Source organism: Bactrocera tryoni, chromosome 4, assembly GCF_016617805.1.
Source record: "Bactrocera tryoni isolate S06 chromosome 4, CSIRO_BtryS06_freeze2, whole genome shotgun sequence".
Taxonomy (NCBI): Eukaryota; Metazoa; Arthropoda; class Insecta; order Diptera; family Tephritidae; genus Bactrocera; species Bactrocera tryoni.
The window spans coordinates 31,036,166-31,059,730 of record NC_052502.1 but is presented as its reverse complement, the minus strand read 5'-3'; the positions used below and the strand labels follow the sequence as shown (position 1 = coordinate 31,059,730).

Below are 23,565 nucleotides of genomic sequence, written 5' to 3'. Positions count from 1 at the left end.
CAAATGGGGAAGTTTCCCATGCAAGCATTTGATTCCGATCATTCAGTTTGTATGGCAACTATATGTTATAGTGGTCCGCTATCGCCAGTTCCGACAAATGAGCAGCTTCTTGAAGATAAAATGACGTTTGCAAAATTTCGAAAGGATATCTTAAAAAGTGAGGGACTAGTTCGTATATATACAGACGGACGGACAGACAGACAGACGGACATGGTTAAATCAACTCAGCTCAACATACTGATCATTTATATATATACTTTATAGGGTCAAACTTAATATACCCTGTTCAGGGTATAACTTTCGGTTTTAGCAACCAAAAATTAGGAAGAAACAGTCTTTAACATCAAAGTCGCAAAATGACTATAAACTGGTGTAATCTTGCGGTTTTAAAGAAAAAAAAAACACTTTCCAGGTATCTTCCTGCAATTGTAACGTCTGAGGGAAGCAATCGCCCAGAAGTGGCGAAAAGAGAATAAATACCGATAGTGACTTGCTGATGTGAAGATCCGGAAGCTTAGTTGGGATACTTTTATAAATCCACTTTATAGTCCGGACATGGCACTGAGTAATTGCCACCTAGTTTTTGCCTACGGCGAAATTCATGTTATGAGGTCCCAAGTTCTGGCCAATAGGGACAAGGGCACAACTTTTTCAACAGGACTTGAGTGACATCATCTCTCAAACATCCGTATTATCAAAATAGTATGAATATAAGCAATGGGTGATCAAAGTAGAGGTATTTTTTTTATTAGCCTTTTTTGACATATAACGCGTGATTCGTGCAAAGCTGTTATGTTATTTTTGTTCAGTATTGTTTGCTTTCTCGAGACTGGGTAGAGACACTCGCGACTTGGCTCTCACGTCACTGTTGACGGTCATAACTTCGAAGTCGTAGATAGTTTCGTCTATCTTGGAACTAACCTTAACACCAGCAACAATGTCAGTCTCGATATCCAACATAGAATAACTCTTGCCAACAGGTGCTACTTCGGACTGAGTTGGCAATAGTAGAACTAAATTCCTCTCTCGGCGACCAGGAGGAGTAGGACCTGGCTACATTAAGAATCTCCCATTTGCGCCACACAGTGAAAAGGAAAAACGACTGGGGCGCTGTTGTAAACTCGGCTACAAGCGTAAGCGGTGCCTACGCCAAAAAAAAAGAAGAAGAATATATTTTCCTAACGACGTAAACTCTTAGCTAAATAATAGACCCTCAGAATTTTGAACTCAATTTGTCCCTAACCATACCACATAGTTAGAAAGTCCTTCACTTAAAGTCCTTGTATATCCCGGAAATATTAAAAATGCTCACAACTGACAGTTTGTGCAAGAACTGAAGCCGCTCAACCTTCCCAATCGACATCACTTCGCTCTTTGGGCCCTTGAAGATATGACATGTATGTATATTGTTTTGAATTGAGCTACTGTTACAAAATAATCGCCGTTTCAGAATACATTAGGAAGTTCGACAAAAAATTCTTCATTAAAAACTTCATCGACACATCGAAAATATTGATAGCAAAAATATCGGGTAAAACAAGAACATTCGAGTTGAATCGACTATTTATTATATGAAAGATAATAGAGACTTTGATCGATTGCTGAATTTTGGCTCCCTTAACTACCTTAGGTTGCCGAAACTCCTGCCAAACTGCACAATAGAACGCACCTTGAGCAGACTGAATAACAATAAATTTGTTACAGGATCAGCCAAGGGGCATAAAAATTAATGAATACTTCAATTAATCGTTCGTTTACTTGTTTACAATGAGATGCTAAAAGTTCAGCTCTCTTTTAGCGCCACTAGATGTTCACTTAGCCCTTAGCAATAATATAATAGTCTAATGGATTTAAATCGCAATTTCATTTTGCGCCTTTCTTATCCATTTTTTTACTCAATTCATCTCATTTATATATTTCGTTACTCGCGTTATTCGTCTAATTGTTTTTTTAGGCAAACCACCAAAATAAAGGTCGATCCGCTTTTTAGACTTTTGATAAGGGTTAATAAATTTCCGCTTATCATAATACGTGTTTATCTTGAGCCCAAAAATTGCATATATATATCCATTCCTTTGTATATATACTATATAACCATCTATATCTACATTTAGAACATTCTATTGCCTCTAATAAATTGTAATTCATTTTCATTATAGGTAAGTGAGCACACACGCCAGTGGTCGGGGTCAACCAACTTTTGCGGGAATCTCTAAATAATTGGCACGTCTTTTACAACTGGACAAATTTATTTACTCAGATTAGCACAGCGTAAAAGCAAGTGAGTTGCGAAATATCCTTGCCTAATGTGTTGAGCAATTTGTTCCAATTTACTTAGAGTTAGAGGTAATATAATGGTGAACTCGCACGCGTCCGCCATTATCGTTGAAAGCAACGGTTACTCACGTAAACGGATGGAAGTGAAAAAGATAAGGCGAAAATGCAAAATAAAAGCATGGCTACTTAGCAAGTTCATAGGTCAACGACGCACTTCTTGCAGCGTAATAAAAAGTTGTTGGATATCTTATCATTATACGACGGAAGAGTTTTTTCACTTTGTAGTTTTAATAGCCTGGTATAATATGTTGCTTGAAACTTAAAGCACAAAATGGTCACTTTGTAATAGCTTTTGTTGGTATATACAGTGATTCACAAAATTGTTCACGCTTCCGTTGAAAAATCATTTATTTTTCAAATCCGTCTCACTTATGTATGCCGTCAAACACAAATTCGACTAAATATTTAGGTTGGTTGGTGTTTAAGGTACCAATACAAGTATCCGGTAAAGTAAAATTTGAAGATTGTGACGAAGGCAAGCGTGATCAATTTTGAGACTTTCGTTCGAAGAGTTTGGACGTGTGCACAAACGTGAATTCATAAAATATAATATTTTTAATTTTTCTGAAATACATATGCAGATATAAAAGTTAAGAGAAAAATTATATACGTTTTTCGTTGCTATAGTTGTTGATATGTTTTGGACGGACGTGGGAAAAGATAACATAACCATGAAGATAAAGATGACACTAAAAAAATGTTGAATGTTTTTGGGATTCATCAATCAAATTGCATGAAGGTTTAAAATCTCCGTTGGCGTTGTGTGTAAAATTCGCAGCAAAATTTCAGATATCAAAAATAAAGCAGAACGCAAAAGAATTTTTAGCCCAGTCCTTGAACGGGACATTGCTACGAGCATTAGAAGTGGCAAATGCGAAGATGCTGGGGAAAAGTGCCATAACGTGGAAAAAATAATAACTTAAGGGATTCTGATCTTAAAGGCCGTGTAAAAATCAAAAAAAAAATTACTCATTGAGATACACAGGAAGTTGCGGCTAAATTAATATTTAGTATGTAAGTATGTTACATGGTACTACTAAAGAGAGAAGTATCTTAATGAAAATATGGTAAAAACTTAATTTTTGTAAAGGGAATCTTCTGGAAGTCTACTGGAAAGATGAAGGTTAATAGTTTAGAAATGTTTTGAGAACTAGATAGTTAATAATGCGGTATTGCACTGCAACCTAGGGGATATTGTGCCCACTCCTATATCACATATGGTCACCAAGGACCAGCATCCTGAACAATTCCAGGAGCCTGCTGGGCGCTACTGAGGTTATGTGATCCCTGGTTTGAGAACCTAGGAAAGGCATGAAGAGATTATATCCAAATATGACATTGTGACATTTCTTAAAACTCGTGAGCTCGACAAGCGCCGAGCAACAACCAAAGCTTGGGCGGCTGCGAGATCCTTCACCTCGCTTCCATTGTTTTTGTTTGGAGACTGTCCAATAGAAAAGCATAATATGCGGCTACATTTCTTGCCGTTTTAAAATTGCCAAAGAAGACGAGAAAGGATCAACTAAGCATTTTCCACATAATTGTCTAGCTTTTGCCATACTGAAGCGGGGGTTCTTGGTAAATAAATTTTCGGTGAAAGTGGCGAAGTAGCCAGCACTTATGTATATAGCAGTCTTAGCAAACTTGTGGTAGGCTCTAAAGAAGTTTTCGGAATTCTAAAGAATCAGCTTGGTCACAGTTGTCCCAGGGTGATTAGGGGAGAAATAACCCGATTATTCGAAATTGCATTAGATTATACGATTTTGGTTTGAGGAGGTATCCAAAGTCGGTTTTACATATCAATCTTTTATTATATTGGACATTGGTCAGGTGAGCAAACTGAACTTATGACTTAGAGACATTATTACATCACCAAGTGCGAGTATCTAATATTATTTTCCGTTCCTTTTTAACATATTTTATACAGTAATTACACAAAACTTTATTTAGTTCCATAAACAAAACGAGTAATAAATCTTTCTGCGACTGTTACTGAGTGCAATTGTATGAGCCAGCACCAGTCAGCAATATCTTTATAGGAGCCTTAAACTACTCGCCCACCAAGCACTATAATCCTTTTGCGAACCTTTTCAAAGCATACGGAAACAAGTGAAGAAAGAAAACGGGAAAATAAAAATGTAACATTTTTCATATTTAATGCAGCGTCACGCGTTTGCCAGCTTCATTTAGCACGCTCAGTGGTTCGGGGCGATTCTTGTAAATTAAAAGATGGGTATGAAGCAAACTGAGGAAATCCTTCACAGCTGCCACGGCTTTTAGTTTCGCATTTTCATTGTATTCCTGCTAGTTATTTTTACGCTTGCCGACCGCAGTGAACTCGGTTTTTATGGAGCATTCTATTTTTATTTGGCGCGTTTGCGTTTTTGTTGTGTGTTTCGCTGGCTTTACTCCAGTTACCGTGAGGTGATTTTTTGTAAGATTTTTCAACACTTTTCTATTATTTTTTTCTCTTTTTTATTTGCATTTATTTTTATATTCCCGCTGCACTTGCGGTAACTGTAGACGCATAAAAAATAATTTTGCAGCAACAACTTATTTGTTAACCCACCACCCCTTGGCTGCCGGCTGCTACTGACATTGAACTTTGTGGCTTACAGCGGTGCTGCTGCTGCTATTGTTGTTGTACATTGTTGCCGCTCGAGTTTCCGCGCAGCTCATTTACACGCGATGACAGAAGTCAGTGGTGGCACACGGAATCTGCCGGCAGCTGTTGGCGCGCGCACTCAATTTCAACCAATCTTTGTTTGTATGTGTATGCGTGTATGAACTGGCAGTGTGACTTCGTGTCCGGCAGTGCCGACGCTATTGTTGTTGCTGTCAAATACTCGCTGCAATATGCAATTGCAAAAGACACGGCTGTTTACATTGTTGTTGTTGCAGCGTTAGTATATAATTTGTTACATTTGTGGTGTTTGTGAAAAATATCGTCTTTCATTTACTGTCATCGGCACACTTGCAATTTCGCTTCTAATTAACTTTTCCTGCTGCTTGTCAAGGGCAAAAATTAAATATTAATTTCATTACGGAAAAGCTAAAAGAATTGTAAACAAATTATTTTCAAAGCATTTATAATGGAAGCGAGTGTTCAAAATAAAATAAAAATACATGTGAATGCTCGAAATGACTTCATGTTTGTCAACTCTTAATTGGTTCGGAAAATGCCATAAATCAAAATGACAAACTAACAAAGTAATGTTAAGGTCACGTTCGGATAGCATTGAAGGACCCAAGGCGAATGTGACAAAGTTGTGGACAGCTGAGGCATAACAAACGTCACTGTCAAGCAAGTAATCAGTGTCAATATATTTCACATATTGTATACATATTTATCATACCGAATGGAACGATTCCGCTCTCGAGCTACTGCTTAGAGACAGTGCAATCAAGTGGTACACCAACGGCTAAAAAACGTTGGAGGGTACTGGCTCAGGGGTCGCAGGACTACGCACAGAATTTACCATACCTATGAGCAGTTTTCCGAGCATATTCCATGCAGATGACTTTTCTATAAGTTCGTGAGTAGAGTTAAACCCTCAGGTATATTAGAGTGGGCAAAAAAAGATTTTTTTGGAAATGCCGAATAAAAACTTAGAAAAGTTTCAAAATCAGTTTGAAATTTATATAAAATTCTTATCAATTTTTCTCAGTTTTGGATAAATTTCATTAAGAAACCTGAAAGTTTGATCTACAAGGTGCGTTCTAAAGTAAACAGGACTTTATGAATCTAGCGCCTCCTGGGGGCGCCATCTATATATCGACTGATCCGATAGAATCTGCTATCTTTATCGATTATCCACTGAGAATTTCATGACCTTTCATTGATTGGAAGTGAAGTTATTACGTTTTAAGTGTCAGTATGTTAGTGCTATGGGTGCGAAAATGAGCTTCGAACAAAGAGCCAACTTTTACCGAAACGTTTCAATTGATGAAACAAGTTTCCCCCGTATTCACCTGATATGGCACCGTGCGACTTCTTCCTTTTCGGAAAAATGCATTTGCCATGAAAGGAAAGCCTTATGAAGACGTAGAGGTCATTCAAAAGGCTTGCACCGGCATACTGATGACCATACCGGCCAACGAGGTAAAACACTCGTTCGACATGCTTTTGGACCGTGCAAAAAGCTGAATTGAAGCAGAGGGAGACTATTTTGAATAAAATCAATTGATCTTGCCGAAAAAATATTTGTTCTGTTTTTTTAAGTCCTGTTCACTTTGTAAAGCATCTTGTACTTGTATATACCATATAAGGTATAAAATGAAAGCATATATTTGAAAATCCTTATATTTGTGTAGTATATGGGAACTAGAGAAAGTAACGGGTTTTCCAATAAGGGCGCTACAAAACCAGACTGATAGGGACAGCAAACGATGCCTTATTTTTCCTGCTCTTTCATAATTTCTCTTCAGAAAGGTTTACTATTTCATCATGGAAAGATTTACGATCCTACATCGAAATTAAATAAATTTAGTACCGAAATTCGTAGTCAGTGACCTCAACCTTAAGAGCAGGTCAACATTAAGCGTCTAATGGAAAAATTTTAGTCTACAGGCATATTGTCGTACTAGTGAGGCAAAGAAGTGTTTGCAGTGTCTAGAATATTGCTGCCACTGGTGCATTAATTGAGAAAGACCCAAATCAGTACCTTACACGTCGTTCTCAAGCGTTGGGCATCTCTGTGACGTCACTGTGGCGAATTTTGCGAAAAAAATCTTGGCCTACATCCTTGCGAGATCAAATTGACGCAAGAACTTAAGCTGCTTGACCACCAGAATCGTCGTATGTTCGTGAATTGGGCTGAGCAACAACTTGAAAATGATACGGATTTTCATCCAAGAATCATTTTCTACAATGATGATCATTTCTGGCTGAATGGCTTCGTCAATAAGCAAAATATACGTTATTGGTCTGGCAGCGATCCACACGAACATCCCGAAAAAATACGGTTTGGTGCGGTCATTGGGCCGTACTTTTTCAGAGATGATCAAAACTGTCACGTTGCAATAAATGGTAGTCGCTACCGCTTAGCGTTAACCGAATATTTTTGGCCGGAATACGAGGATATGGACTTGGAGAACAGTACGGAGCCTCAAGCCACACAACTTAAGTAACTATCGAATAATTGAATACCAAGTTTGGTGAACGTTTTACCAAATGGCCCAGTCAAGCCGCCTCGGTTGTGCGATTCGAAGACGTTAGAGTAGTTCCTGTGGGGCTACGTCAAGTCTGTGGTCTATGAACTTATTGCGAATATCGAACGTGAAATTGTGGCCGATTTATGCTTGAAAACCGCCGACAATTGGATTCAGCGTCTGGACTTCGGCAAGCATTCCCGTGGTTAGCCATGCAAAAGAAAAATCGAGTAGCGCTATTCAAAAACCCGTCATTATCCTGATCTCATAAATTTGAGGCAAAAGAGTACACCGACATTAGAAATTAACACTTTCATTGATCATTGACCGATTTTAGTAATTTTTAACACAAGACCTTGAATTTCAATTGCAGATCTCAGAGATTTTCGATTAAAAAAACAGACATATACACTGTGATCTATGTACAAATTTGGTGCCTGGGTTCTTTAAAAGTAGTCTGATTTCGACTATTTTTGGCCCCTATTTATACAAAGTCTTATCGCAACAATGAATAATTGATTTGTTTAGTGAAAAGTGAAAGAATCATATTTAATTTAAATGTTTTGTTATATCGTATCGCCCATTCCCACAGTATAATAAAAATGTGAGTGTTACCTCACACAACAAATTTGGTTGAAACTGGTAAAGTAATACTCAAGGTATTACTTTTCATCTAAATGTGAGTGGTACCACGCCCGCTGTTCCCCTGACTTTCTCTACCATCTTACTTATAGATAAAATATAAACTAAAAAATTATTCTATATTATTTATCAAAGCCAACTTTTATTTATAGTTATTTTATTTTAAATGTTCAGTTTGCATCGTTAATCGTAATTCCGCTGACTTCCTGCATTTTTTTCGCGTTGCGTTCTTTAAGCTCTTTCAAAAGAAGTCGCTTAATGAGCGCTTGTTTTACGGATATATCTCGTCGAAAATGTAATATATACTTGATTTCTGGTGGCAATTTTATTTGTAGCGCCACGTTGACATTTTCTACCATTTTCAGTTTTATTTGAGCGCAAATCTCATCAGCATATATAGCATTCCTTTTTCGTAGTTCGGCGCTTAGCTTTGACAGTACTTCGTTCAAAGCCTTGGGCTTTTCTTTTGAAAACGATGTTTGGTTAATTTCGGCCATACGCCAAGCACGATCGCGAGCCATTTTCAATATGACTTTATTCTGGCGTAACAACAATCTCCTCAGCCGGTTGACTCTGTCATTATGTCCAGTGATCGATGCATCGTTGCTAACTTCTTTAAATTGCGAAGCACTCATTTTGGTGTAATTTTTTTAGTTAAAGAAAGTCGGAAGATGATTCAGCAGAGATGCTTATTAAACGACTTTCTGTATTGAACTGATGAACATGGCTTGAATTCTCTCCTTTTATACGAAGGAAACAGGTGCGCAATTTTCTTGGGTAAATCTAGACAGGTATGAATAAATCAGGTAGCTCGCTATTATACCTGTATGCTGACATTTTCCCTGTACTGGGTAAATCTGTTTAATTCTTTATAAAAAAAATCAAGGTTACTTCGTCAATAAATGTAAGGCTTTGAAACTCTTTTGAAGTCAAGCTTAAAATAGATTTACGTCTTTTGCATTTTTACTGTACTCATATTTTTGCAGAACTGGTATAGTCGTAAAAATTCCACATACAAACATTTGGCATCAAATATGGTCACAGTAAAATTTTAAAATTATTAAAAATAAAAAAATAAAAATATTTTTATTTAAATAGTTATAAAGTAATGTTATTGTAATATGTAACGATTTTTATCGTTTTACTGTTAGAAAGGCCTGCGCAGTTTTTGAATTCCCTGACAATCATTTCGCAATTTATTCGAATTTTTTTAACGCTATATTTATTTACGTTAGCAGGTAAAAATCTATTATTTACTATGTATTGAATATTTGTCTAATTTTAAAGAATCGCAAATAATAATTTCGATAGATACTAATTATCGAAATATATCGGTATATTTATTTACGTTTAGTAGGTAGAATCTTTTATTTACTATAGCCACTATCTTTTTATTTTAAATAATCGATAATCAATTCGATAAAAAATAATTATCGAAAATTATCGGTATATATATTTACGGTTAGCAGATATAATATTTTATTTACTATATTCATTAGCTCTCTGATTTCAAATAATCGATAATCAATTCGATAAATAATAATTATCGAAAATTATCGGTATATTTATTTACATTTTATAAGTGAATTTCTTGATTTGTATTCTGCTAACATGTTCCTGACACTATTCTTTTGACTTCTACTTCATAGAAGGCATTTTTAGATCACTCAGATCTTACAAATCTAAACGATCACCAAGAAAGTTGAATTCTTTCGTAACATATAGTCACCTGAAATGCAAAATAACGTAACAACATTTTCGGAAATTTACAGTGGCATGAATGAAACACGAAATAAAATGAAACATGAGTGAAAAAAATTAGAATATTGGTTAAAACTGGTTTATATCTGAGCGCAGAACGTGAAAATGTTGAACATATGTAATATTAATGGGTTGTCAAAAGAGTCTTGCGCTATTTTTATTGATTTTTTTTTTGTATTGAAATTGAAATGAATTTTTGATGACTCTTGCCCAGCTCTTGACCGATGCTGCGGCTGCTACTATGCCGATCTCTTTCGACCAATTCAGCGATGTTACCTCTACACCAGAACGAAAAAGTTGAAACCATCGTTGTGCGGTGGAAATGGAAACTGTATCAGGTCCATAAACTGCAAAAAATTTTATTGGCGACTTGAGATGCATTTTTGCCTTTATCGTAGTAGTACTGTAAAATATGCCGTATTTGCTCCATGTTTGCGACGCTATAACTCACGAACGACTTAAAAGAAACGACAATCAATCAAACACATGTTAGCGCGTGAAATGAGCTTTCCAAAAAGGTATAGCATGACCCGATGCGACGAATAAAACTAGAACTACGCGCTTTCAGCGCAAACTAGCGAAAATACCGCAAGACTTTTTTGACAACCTAATATGTATGAAATTTGAAGCAATGAAGCGTTATCAATAAGACACTCAATTTCGAATTTTTTGATGATACGTTATTTTGCATTTCAGGTGACGATATGTACAAGAAATTTTGTATAAGAGAAGGCTATTACCACAAAAACAAAAAAAAACTCAAAAACAAAACTCACAGATTGACACTTTGGTGCATGTATTTGCTGTTTGGATCTCTTAAGGGCACTATTTGTGCGAAATTTTATTCCGATAACTTCATTATGTTTTATTTTACACATACAGTGATGTGCGATGAAATGAAGCCATACATTTTCTGATGATACTATTGCACTTACATTTTTTTTAAGAATCTAACATGACTTGAACTAACTGTAGTTCAGTACTCACATCGTCTGTGTATATTTGTGTATACTGTAAAGTGGAAGAATTTTATGTAATTTAAAAGATTGCTATATGGGAAGTAGGTGTGGTTGTCATTCAATTTTGCCCATGTCTGTCACAAACCGAATTCGATTGAAATTGGTAAAGTATTTCCTGAGATAAAGGATTATTTCTAAAGAAGGGTGATGCCATGCCCTTTGCTCAGTTTTATACCTGCACTTAAAGAGCATAGAGCTATCATTGTGGACGTGAAATTTATTTGCAACCTTGCTGCTTGTACCAAATAAAGCTAAATTTTTTTCCATATTTTATATATCGTCGATTGAGTTCAATATTAATGGTGGTGTTATATTTATGCATGAGGTCATATGAAACAAAATATACAAATATTAAATCAATTATTTCCATATGCTTGACGAGTAAATTAATTCGGTGTAATATATATGCAAAAAGAAAAAAATGGTCGAGCTGAAGTCGTGACACATTTTCTATTGATATTGAATAATACTGGATCAGCAAATATTGTATATGACGACAATATAAGCTATCTGTGGCGAATTCTGCACCAGCATACCATTCATGTAGCCATCGACATTGAGCTTTAGGAGGTCATATCAAAGGACAATAACCGCATTTATACCAGTGAGAGGAAAAAATTAATATTTTTTTGTTTGAGGTCATATATGTATGTACATAAATTTCAGTATATAAGTATTATAAAAGATAAAGGAATAAAACATTTTAATAAAACATCTGGTATTCGAATGAATGAATTTTTTTAGGTTTATTTTCATAGATGCTTCTTCAAGAGTCTTGTGTTTAAGGGAAGCGCACAAGTTTTTTTTAGATGTTCAGTGGGAAAGTACATTTATGGGATTTCCATCGCTTTTTGCCATAATAATTTGGTAATGCTTTTGGTTTTCAGTATGAGAGATCTATCTCTTACTCTCTTCGTAAAGCTAAAGTAGTTAGAGCTACGAAGATAAATGAAATTTACAACTTTGAAAATATGACATTCATGAACAAGGTAAGGTAAAGAAAACGGAAGTAATAGCATGGTAATAACAGGTTAATTTAAAAGTCCCCGGCCTGACACATAGAAGGCACTACTAGAATTAAATGCATATGGTTTTTAGTTCGCCCTAATACCATGTTCAGACCGAAAATTGAAAAGATTAGATTACATTTAAGCATTTCATAACCCAACAGTGTTCTTACTGCCGTTGAAAAGATTAAAAACAGCTGTTTTTGCCATTCAAGAGTTTACATCGCTCAATATTTATCAAAAGAAAACATTGTCACATGGTATTTTGTAATAAAAGCCATATTCTTTTAAATATATTCCATATAATGGAAATAATGGACGCATTTTTTCATTTGGGAAGTCGATTTTCAGCAGAAATTAGATTCATTGCTCTAATAAAAATTTGTTTGTTTACATTTTTTCCTTTTTGTAGTGTCTAAAACAGCTGATTATGTAATACATTTCTAATGCTGCCAAGTAGATGACGCAAAATCAGAGTCGCACAGAGAGATTTAACGTGGATCAGTTTCAAATCACTCCGCTGAAGTGATTTTGAACTGTCATTTTTGTATGGCGAAATCTTGATAAATTTATAAAATTAGTGAGATAAACCACTCAACAGCCGAAATCGTGTGATTAAGTGTCGGTCTGAACATGGTATAACCTTAGTTTATAGCTTTGTGTACTTTGACTACTGCCGAATCATTAGTTTTTGAATTATATCATTTTGAGTTTGTTATTGTAAAAAAGCGGAAAAAAGTAGAATATTAATTTTTGAATGGAAAAAATTTTGTTGAGGCAAAAATTTGGTGGGATGACGAGTTTCCGCACACTGCCCCAGAAAAATCTACCATCTTAACGATGAAAACATCAAAAAACTTCATAGAATAATTTTGGATGGAAGTGAAGTTATTCGAGATAACAAGTACTTTGGATATATCAGCTGAATTTGTACATCATATCATTCCCGAATATTTGGGTATGAGAAAGCTCTGGGCAAACTGGGTGCCGCGCGAGCTCACTTTTGAACAAAACCAACGACGTGTTAATTATTCGGAGCAGCGTTTGGTCATCTGAGTAGACTGCACTCGGTGAAAGCACTCCAAAGCGTACAAAATAGTCGTTTGGCAAGGTTATTGGAACGTTTGAAAGACGAAATCGTCGAAAAAACGGCCGTATTTGAAGAAAAAAAGCGTTGCTTCACCAAGCCAATGTACCAGTCAATGAAAATGACAGCAAAAAAATCACGAATTTTGCTTCGAATTGCTTCCTGTTCTCAGATTTCAAAACAATGCAGACTCATTTGGAATTTTCGACAAATGAAGAAGTGATCACATAAAATGTGGTACTACAAAATTGATATCGAAAAGCTGAAGGTTCGCAATAACATTAGCGATCATTGTCATAAAAATAAGCCGATCGAACATGCAATTTATATAAATTGGACTGACTGTAGTAGCAAGTAGTAACATATTTTTAAGGATATATTTCACACAAGGACGTATGCTCACAAATTGCCTTTTGTGGTCAGTTGTTATCAACAAACAAAACGGCAAAATATACAATTGAAAAGGGACGTATGTACATTGAAAGGTCACCTGAAAACCAAGCGAAACCACCTCAGGTTAAAGTTTGCGCTGTACTGTTTTTAAAGGACTGGATGGCGCTTCAGTTTGGCATCCAAATATGGGATAGCTAAGTGGAATCAAATTCCAAAATTATTCATTTATCTATGTACATATATGTTTATATGTTTTCAAATTATTATATTTCCTTTCAAAATAAATTTCTTTGCCCAGTAGTGGATGCACCATGTATTCAAGTCCTCCACTAAGGCCAAAAGGTGTTCACTGTGAAAGAAACCATTCAATAATTCAGTAGTCGCTCTCTCGAGAGTTCCATGACAAATACTTGTGAACCAATTACTGGAAAATAGTCAACAACGCAGAAGACACGACCATTAGATCTCTCCTTTCAAATCATTTCTGATCATTGTATTCCAACAGTTCTCATATTATTACGAATTTTAAATAAAATTGAATAATAAGAAGAGCGACTTAACACAACAAGTAGTTAAAGACTAGCAAACCAAAAACAATTATTGGTTCCGAAACGTTAAGTTCGGCTGTTCGAACAATTTTCTCAAGCCATAACTTGTAGAAACCATAATACAAACAGAGACGTTATAGGAAACTTCGTTTCACATCAAAGGGGTCGGTGAATTTCCTCCCAATTCTTACTGAGAAAGTTAAATTATTTGACAAAATCGTTCAAATTTCTCCCGGCATTATTCTATCGAAAACAGACTCAAAGTCGACTATACTACAAATTATTTCCGAGCTTTTTGGGTACAAGTTAAATGTTTAAGCAAATTTCACATCGATTTCGCAAATACAAACTCAATATTCACATCCATATGTATAATACTTGCTTACTTTTTTTTACAACGTCATGTTTTTTCGGCATTTTTTGCTCCAATAAAATTGTATATACACTTAACCTACGCAATAATAATACTAAATTATATAAACATTAACATCTTAACAAAATTGTACTATAAAAATTTCAATATTTTCTTTTCAAATTAAATCTTAAAACGCATTCACAATAATTTGGCAATTTAACCATACGCTCCACCAACACACCGTTCACCAGTACTATCAAGCTGCGATAGACATAATGTTGCTTACATTTAGATGAGACGCCGAAGGGCATTAGATCCTCATATTTGCAGGAACTGCCCTCATTTTCGCACTGCTCCACCAACACACCTTGTCTATGCCGTTCATGCTGCACCACCAAAACCCATTTGGATTCCTTTGTTTCAACACTTTTCGGATAAATGATGCGCCTTTTGCTATTGCAAAAGTTCTCCTCAGCTTCCTCGTTCATGCGATTTGTTACATTGAGAGGTTGCATGAAATCGTCTTTGAAATATGAGCTGAATTGCTCAAACTGCTGCGGATCGATCTTGTCCAGTTGTGAGGATGCCAAATAATTTGGCACCTCTGTGCAGTATGACTGTCCGGCAATGCGTTCTGCGCAGATAACATCCGCGCCGTCATCATCTTCATCAGTGACCTCGTTAGGATGGACGGCCGATGGGCGCGTACTGAACACCTTCATGCCTGGACCGACTTTGAAGATACTATCCAATTTACTAAGCACATCGTTAGCAACATTCGCCTCGGCTTGCGGTTGTGGTCTTCCATCAGTTTGTTGCGCTATCAGCAAGAACGCAAGCGCCGTTAATGTTAATAAAAATTTTGATTTTAATGACATCTTTGACTTTTGGAATTTTTATGCTGCGCAAGTGTCACTATTATTTTAAAACGCTATGTCTTCACCGCTGGAATTTTTGTTGGCTACTGAATACTAAAATAAAATTTCCAGCTCAATATATATTCGCAAAGCTGTGTAAGGTGTTCACTGCTGAAGACTTCAGGCTTATATGCGCAGTACCTGTGTAGTTTTGCTTTGATCTTTTACCTTTCTGAAACACACCTTAAAGGAATTTCCATTAGGTTTTCCCAAATTATGGTTAACGTGACGACATCTCACGCACTTTTCTGTGTTTTCCCCACGTCAAGAAAAAACCTGAAATTTTTTCATTTCTGATTTTGCTGATTCATATGGATTTAGTGTTTCCATGACAGTGGTTATGAGGAAAAACAAGTACGAAAGGATAAATTTCGTTCGGTACTCTAATAAAATTTTAATATTCCACAATCTTTTATTATTTTTGTTCGCGTTCAAAAATTAGGTTGAAATATGTAATATCTGATATAAAAATTAGACTAATTGTAGTCTTATCTTCTATACATATCATGTTTGTAATGTAAAAGCTAAGTAGGAAACCTACACATTCGGTTTTGGTAAATATAATGTATAAAATCTGCTAATGATAATAAAAATCCACCATTTCTCGGCTGTACGTGAAAACTGAACTTCTGAAACGCTACTATTTGTATGAAAAATGAACTTCTGAAACACCACCATTTGTACATTTTAAACAACAGAGCAATGAAATAAAGAAAAGCCGGAAATTTTCTACCGGTTTTAAAACAAAGCAATGAAATCCCCTTCTAACGGGAATTACCCAATCTGCTTCGAAAATATTCGCGCGAACATTTTTACCTGCTTTGACGGGAATTTCCCATTCTGCTTACGAAATAATCGCGGGAATTTTTCTCTCTGCATTCGCGTTAAACAAGCATGATTTTTGTCATGAGAGCGAGCTATATATTGAGCTAAAAATCAGCTCAAGGCATCAGTCATCAACACTGAGTTGGCAGCGAAGAAACAGTTTAAGTTTTTTATTCAAGAAAGAAAACCAGAGGAGTTCATATTTAAAGCAATACCACCCCACAAAAAAAAAAAAACAAAATAAATAAAATGTCGCCAAAGTTGTCTTTATTGCTTACAAGGCTTGCATTCCTTGTGATAATTCATGGCACCGTTGGCAGACCAATGCCCAAAGCAGATGCACCCAAAGATATGATCAACAAATTGCAAAGTATCTTCAAAGTTGGCGAAGGCATTATGGTATACAATACAGGAATCGCCAGAGAAGAACTTGAGGATGACGAAATCGTTTGCGCCGAACGTCGAGCTGGAAAGTCATATTGCAAGGAGGTTGAAAACTATATGGAGGCGACGCGGCTTGATAAAATTGACCCAGAACAGTTTGCTAAATTCAAAGAATATTTCATAGATGATTTGGCACAAACACAGTTGGTGGCAACTCGCATGGATTTTGGAAAGTCACTATGCAATAGTAAGACAAACATTATATATCCGGAGAGTGCTGAGTCAGAGGATTCGAAATGGTTGCTGATAGTGCAGCATGCACAACACAAGCAAGGTGTTTTGGTAGAGGAGTGCGAAAATGTGGACCAACCTTGTGAGGAGAATAGTACTTTGCCGCTGGAGGATTTGCCGAAATGTAAACAAAATTTCAGCTATCGCAAGTTGGTTGTGTTGGTGAATGGCGAGATGAAGGAGGAAATGGTTAAATTGCCAACTACTTGCGAGTGTAGAATGTGCTCCACATAAGGATATATTCTATAAAATACTAGTATGTAATTATAATTGATTTAGAACAGTGCAGATATTTTACGAAAACTATTTAAATGTTAAAATTTTAGCTTGTATAATGATATAATTATAATTTTAAAACCTTGTAAGCGGTGTTTAGGCCAGTAAAGAAGAAAAATGATATTGTTTTTGAGAATTTGTAAAAAGATATTTAAGATATAAAAAATTAGTTAGTACGCTGGGATACATGGTGTTTCAATATTACTTTCCGTATTAAAATGTATTAGAACCGAATTAACTTATGAAATTTCACTAAAATTAGTGAATTTGGAAAGATATAACCGAACAACAATGGCTATAATGTTTCAGTCGATGAGGAATAGAGTCATGATCAATAACTTTTTGATGATCCTTCGAATATTTTTTTGGGATTATGTGTAGTTGCTTTTCTATGCTGATAAGACGATTGACGTCTTGGCCATCGGCAGATTTTTGCTGATATATGGCCCCAGTTGTTGCAAAAATGGTCGAAGTTAGGGGCTCTCGCTTCTTGCCAGCAGCGACGATAATTTTTCCGAATTTATTTTTAAAACAAACCTTTAACTTTTTAATAAGGCTTAATAAATTTCGGCAAAATTTCCCCTTGTCGAAGTGAAATTCCTTAAATTGTTTTAAGCCTAAATAAAGAAGTCCCGGAATATTTTGTTTATGTTATGAATGTTGAACATTATATGTTGTTCTATTATGTTCCTACCGACACATAATCACGAGTTTTAGGCTGTTGAGTAGATTATCTTACTCATCTAATAGATTTAACAAGATTTCGCCATATAATATTGAGACTATTGTTATATTGTTAATCTCGTCACCGAGGAGATTTGAAGCTATTCTACTAGTGATCTCCTTGTGTGATTCTAATTTAGCGCCATCTGTTTGTCAGTAAGAAAATTTACCACATTATCACAGCTGATTTAAAAACTACAAAGAAATAAATTAAAGCAATGCATCTGATTTCATCTGGGAATCGACTTCCTAAACTACAAAATGCGGCCCTTATACCATGTTCAAACCGACACTTAATCACACGATTTCGGCTGTTGAGTAGTTTATAACACTAATCTTATAAATTTATCAAGTTGATTTAGACACTACAAATAGAAAAAAATGTAAACAACCAAATTTTTTTTAAAGCAATGAATCTAATTTCACCTGAAAATTGACTTCCCAAATGAAAAAAAAACGTCCATTATTTCCATTATATCGAAAATATTTAAAAGAAAACGGCTTTTATTACAAAATACTATATAACAATATTTTCTTTTAATAAATATTAAGCGATGTGAATTCTTGAATGGCAAAAACAGCTGTTCTTTCATCTTTCCAACGGCAGTGAGAACGGACTGTTAGTGAATATCTTAAATGTAATCTAATCCCTTAAAATGTTAGGTCTGAACATGGTATTGTACAATGCTGATAAGTAGATGGCGCAAAATCAGAGTCGCAACGACAAATTTAGGGTGGATCAGTTTCAAATCACTTCGATGAAGTGGTAAAAGTGTCATTTTTGTATGGCGAAATCTTGTTAAATTTACTAGAACTACTCAACAGCCGAAATCGTGTGATTAAGTTTCGGTCTGGACATGGTATTATTTCCATTAAGGAAGTGGTTAGGATTTCATGGTAAAAAATGAGCACGCTTTTGACAATATACGGTAATCGAACACGAATCGAAGACAGATAATGAATATCAATATATAAAAAGCATATTATTAGGCAGTCCATATTTGACGAGATCTTATCGTTCATAGTACGCAAATAAAATTAGAGATAAAAGAGATAAAAACCTTTAATGTTTAAACAAGGCCAACTTTTATTTAAAATGTTAAATTTACGTTATAATATAATCCCACTTCAACATACATATGTTAATAAAAACCGTTATAAATTAATTTGCTTGGCATTGAAAAGTATGCGATTATCTCAGCGTAGACAAATAATGAATTCAATTAACAATATATTGGATTTTCTGCGATTTCTCAATTAAACTATGTTTTTATGTCTATGTAATATATCCGTGTCAGGATTAATTATTTTAAATTAATGTTTATTGATTTTGTTTTTAGCTACTTGGAAAATACACCCCTTTTTGCAGATGAGGTTTTAATACCAGTCGGAAGAGATCAGACTTATAACAAATTAGTTAAATTTATTAGTGAAATATAGTTTTATTTTTTAAATAAATAATTTGATATTATCGATTCAAAAAACCAGCATTTACTTTAGCTTATTTCAAATATAGCAGTTAACTAACTTCGTGAATTTTTGATTGCTATGTGCCTAGTGTTCGGTACAAATCTCAAGTCATTCAGTATCCGTTTTTGGAATACGATGGCGGAAAATAATTTGGAGAAAAACGGGTTTAAAGTTACAAACAGCAGCCGAACAGCCTTTCTTCTTCTAACCGAGTTCGAGAGTTTTTAAAGAATCGGTTTAATGCCGTATTCGAGACATGTTAAGAAAGCAATTTATGAAGAATAAAAAAAATCGATTTTTTGAACCTGGCCAAATGAGCTCCAACTCACCACATTAGCCACAACATTATGCAGATGCACAACACTGCAATCACCTTTCTACAACATATTCCAAATCACTATACCACATACCAACATCCACACACTATACATCCTACACAATGACATCGCAATTGCAGATCTCACTCTTGGCCAACACCCCACACCAAGCATCAACAAAAAGGGAAAACGATTAGCGGACCGCCCTCTTTTCGATGCCACGATCGCACGGAAACGACGACACGCTGTACGACCTATTCGCCGGTCAATTGGTTTAATCTGTTTTAAGTAATTGGTTTTAAATTTTGTAAATTTAATATTTCCGCGTTTGAGTGATTAAATAAATTGTAATTTCGCAAAAAAAGGTATGTGATTTCTATATGTGGTCGATTTTTACAGATCCCATCATTGGATGACCCCCTTAATAATATTGAGAAAATTTATGAATTTTGTTAAGTTGAAAAGAAAAAAAGCTTATATTCAAGACCAAACTTTCATTGCATAATCAATGTAATTTGATTGGATTCTCTGGCCCACAGTCCCTTCAACCTAAGGTTATGTTAAAACGTTCACGCTCAGACAGTGACTTAGAACTAACGTTGACTTGATTTGGAAGAGAAAATTATCTTACTTCGATCTTTACAACATGCGCGAGCAGCAGAAATATATTTTTAATAAAGTTACGTGTTTATGCGAAGAATATTCCAAATTACTACTTTTTGCCAATAAAATAGCAATCTTCCCTCTCCTTATTTATTTTATTGGCTTTCTTAAAACAAAAACAATATAATGAACACAAAGTTTTAAATTTATTACACATATTTTATTATGGAAATCTGCAGGTTGTCGTTACAAAGTATTTTTTATGAAGAAGAGTTTACAAATAATAATAGATTTTCCGCATTTCATAAGTCAATTTTACCGTTGGGATAGAGTGACCTGATGAATCGCTGTTATAATTAAGTTGGCTGGATCTCTTCTCACGAGGGTTTAGCTTCTTTCCATCGTCATCTTCGGTATCGGTAAATAGCTTCTCATTAGAGATGTTGAAATCGTAGTATTTGCGAGCATCGTGAAAACAATTTCCGGTAGTGTCATCTTTAACACTCAATGGTTCGGGTACTATATGATCCGCATGTGTTACTCTTTTGTTCCGCTGGTTTTCATATTTCGGTAAAGGCGAATTGGTGAGAATAAATTTTACAGGTGCTATCGAATCTGCAAATGCTACCATTTTTGTCCGACTGTTTTCAGATTTCGTGAAAGTTGAACGGCTTCGATTCGGTGGTGCCGATGCTACCGAATCTGCAAATGTCACTTCTTTCTTCCGCTGGATTTCATATTGCGGTAAAGTTGAATTACTACGAGTCGCTATCGATGATGCTATAGGATCCGCGAATGTCACTCTCTTCTTGCGCTGAATTTCATATTTCGGTAAAGGCCAATTTTTTCGAATTGAGTTTGCTGGTGCTGTCGAATTTTCAAACAACACCTTTTGGTTCCTATTGTTTACAGATTTCGAGAGAGCTGAGTGCCGTCGAGTCAATAGTGCAGGTCCTACTGAATCCACAAATGCCACATTTTTATTCCGCTGGCTTTCAGATTTCGCAGAAGTCGAATTCTTAAGAATTGATGGTGAAGGTGCTACCGAATCTTCAAATGTCATATATTTGTTCCGCTCGCTTTTAGATTTCTTTATAGTCGAATTTTTACGAATCGATGGTAATGGTGCCATAGGATCCACAATTGTCATATCTTTGTTCACAAAGCTTTCATATTTAGTTAAATTCGAATTCCTAAGAATGTATACTGAAGGTGCTACCGAATCCACGAATGCCACCTTTTTATTCCGCTTAATATCTATTTCGAAATCATCACTAGAATCTTGACATGTCACTGTCTTCTTTCTGTGCATTCTTTTCTTCAATACTTTGTTGGAAGGAAAACCTTGGAGGATATGTTGACCCATCACGGCATTCGCCATTATCTGCAAAGTTGCATTGTCCTTTTTTCTAGGAGGTGGTATCGAGTCCTCAAATGACATTTTTTTGATCTGTTGGCTTTCATATTTCGTTAAATTCGAATTCCTTCGAATCGATGGTGCAGGTGCTACCGAATCCACAAATGACACCTTTTTGTTCTGTTGGCATTCATATTCTGTTAAATTCGGATTTCTTAGAATATATGTTGTTGGTCCTACCGAATCCATAAATGTCACTTTTTTATCCCGCTTAATATTTATTTCGAAATCATCGCTAGAATCTTGACGTGTCTTTTTACTGTGTATCCTTTTCCTCAATACTTTGCTGGAAGGAAAGCCTTTGCTGGTATGTTGCCCGACCACGGCATCCGCCATTAATTGCAAAGTTGCATTGTCCTTTTTTCTAGGTAAAGTGTTGTGTTGAGTACATATGCTCTTATCTTCAAATTCGGTCTTCACGTGGCTTCCATACTTCGTTAAATTCGAATTCGTACGAAGCGATGATGCAGGAGCTACCGAATACGCATATGTCAATTTTTTGTTCCGCTCGGTTTCCTTCCTTGAAGTCGGATTTCTAAGAATCGATGGTACTCGTGCTATAGGATCCGATATTGTCACAGTTTTCTTCACCGGGCTTTCATATTTCGTTAAATTCGAATTCCTTCGAATCGATGGTGCAGGTGCTACCGAATCCACAAATTTCCTTTTTCTGATTTCACTATCCACAAATGTCACTTTTTTATTCCTCTGAATATTCATTTCATCATCACTGGAATCGTGACGATTTGTTGTCTTCTTACTGCGCTTTTTTCTCCTCAATACTTTGTTGGAAAGAAAGCCTTTGAGGGTTGCATTGTCCTCTTTTCTGTGTAAAGGTATGCGTTCGGTACATATGTTGTCATCTTCAAATTCGTTCTTCACCTGGCTTTTGTATTCTGTTAAATTCAAATTTCTTCGAATCGATGCTGAATCCTGAAATGTCACTATTTTATTTCGCTTGCTTTCAGGTTCTGTCGATTTGCTGTGAAGCGATGGTTCTGGTGCAATAGGATCCGTAATTGTCATATTCTCCTTCTCTTGGCTTTCAAATTCCGTTAAATTCGAATTCCTAAGAATCGCCTCTGCAGGTGCTAGCGAATCCACAAATGTCACCTCTTTATTACGCTGGCTTTCAGATCCCGTTAAAGTCGAATTGATACAAACTAATGGCCCCCGAGCTACCGAATTCACTTTTTTATTCTGCTTGCTTTCAGAATCTGTTTGCGTCGATTTGCTACATGCCAATGGTTCCGGTTCAATAGGATTCGCAATTGTCATATTTTCCTTCTCTTGGCTTTCAAAATCTGTTAAATTCGAATTTCTACAAATCGATGGCTCCGGTGCTACCGATTCCAAAGATGCCACTTTTTTATTTTGCTGGCTTTCAGAACCCGTTAAAGTCGAATTTACACAAACCGATGACTCCAATGCTACCGAGTCCTCAAACGTCAATTTTTTATTCCTCTTGTTTTCAGATTCTGTTAAAATCTCTGACTCGCAAAGTGATGTTGATGCAACCGAATCCACAAATTCTACTTTTTTGTTTAGCTTGAATTTAAATATCGGCAACGTTGAATTGTTTTGAACATTCATTTCAAAGCCTTTACTGGAATCTTGACGTTTCACTATCTTCTTTCTGCGCACCTTTCTTCTCAATACTCTGTAAGAAGGAAAACCTTTGAGGGTTCGTTGACCGACCGCGGGATCCGCCATTATCTGCAAAGTTGCATTATCCACTTTTCTGGTTAAAAGTAGGTGTTGAGAACATATACTCTCGTCTGCGAATTTGCTCTTCAATCTTGAGCAGTTCGGGTCGTACTTTCGACGTTTGTGTGGTGGCTGGGTAGTTCGGGCGTCTAAAGCAATTTTTATTGTAGCTGATTGACCAGCGCAGACTGGCATGTTAAACAATGTGGAATAACTTCCCACAGGTACTTCAGTAATTGCTTTACGACATTCAAATGGCGATGTTTGAGTACAAGCATCGCGTTGTCTCGATTGCGTTGCTCCCATTTTTAATATAAACAAATTTTCTAAAATTC

General features: G+C 35.8%; 2 protein-coding genes across 2 annotated transcripts; one reads left to right on the top strand and one right to left on the bottom strand.

Moving 5' to 3' along the window:
* Positions 1 to 14,461: 14,461 nt before the first annotated feature.
* On the bottom strand, positions 14,462 to 15,178 carry LOC120773775 (protein spaetzle-like). Its single transcript, XM_040102859.1, has one exon. The coding sequence runs from the start codon at positions 15,176 to 15,178 to the stop codon at positions 14,462 to 14,464; it is 717 nt and encodes a 238-aa protein (XP_039958793.1).
* Positions 15,179 to 16,291: 1,113 nt separating this feature from the next.
* On the top strand, positions 16,292 to 17,083 carry LOC120773372 (protein spaetzle-like). Its single transcript, XM_040102200.1, has one exon. The coding sequence runs from the start codon at positions 16,292 to 16,294 to the stop codon at positions 16,949 to 16,951; it is 660 nt and encodes a 219-aa protein (XP_039958134.1). The 3' UTR covers positions 16,952 to 17,083.
* The last annotated feature ends 6,482 nt before the right edge of the window (positions 17,084 to 23,565 follow it).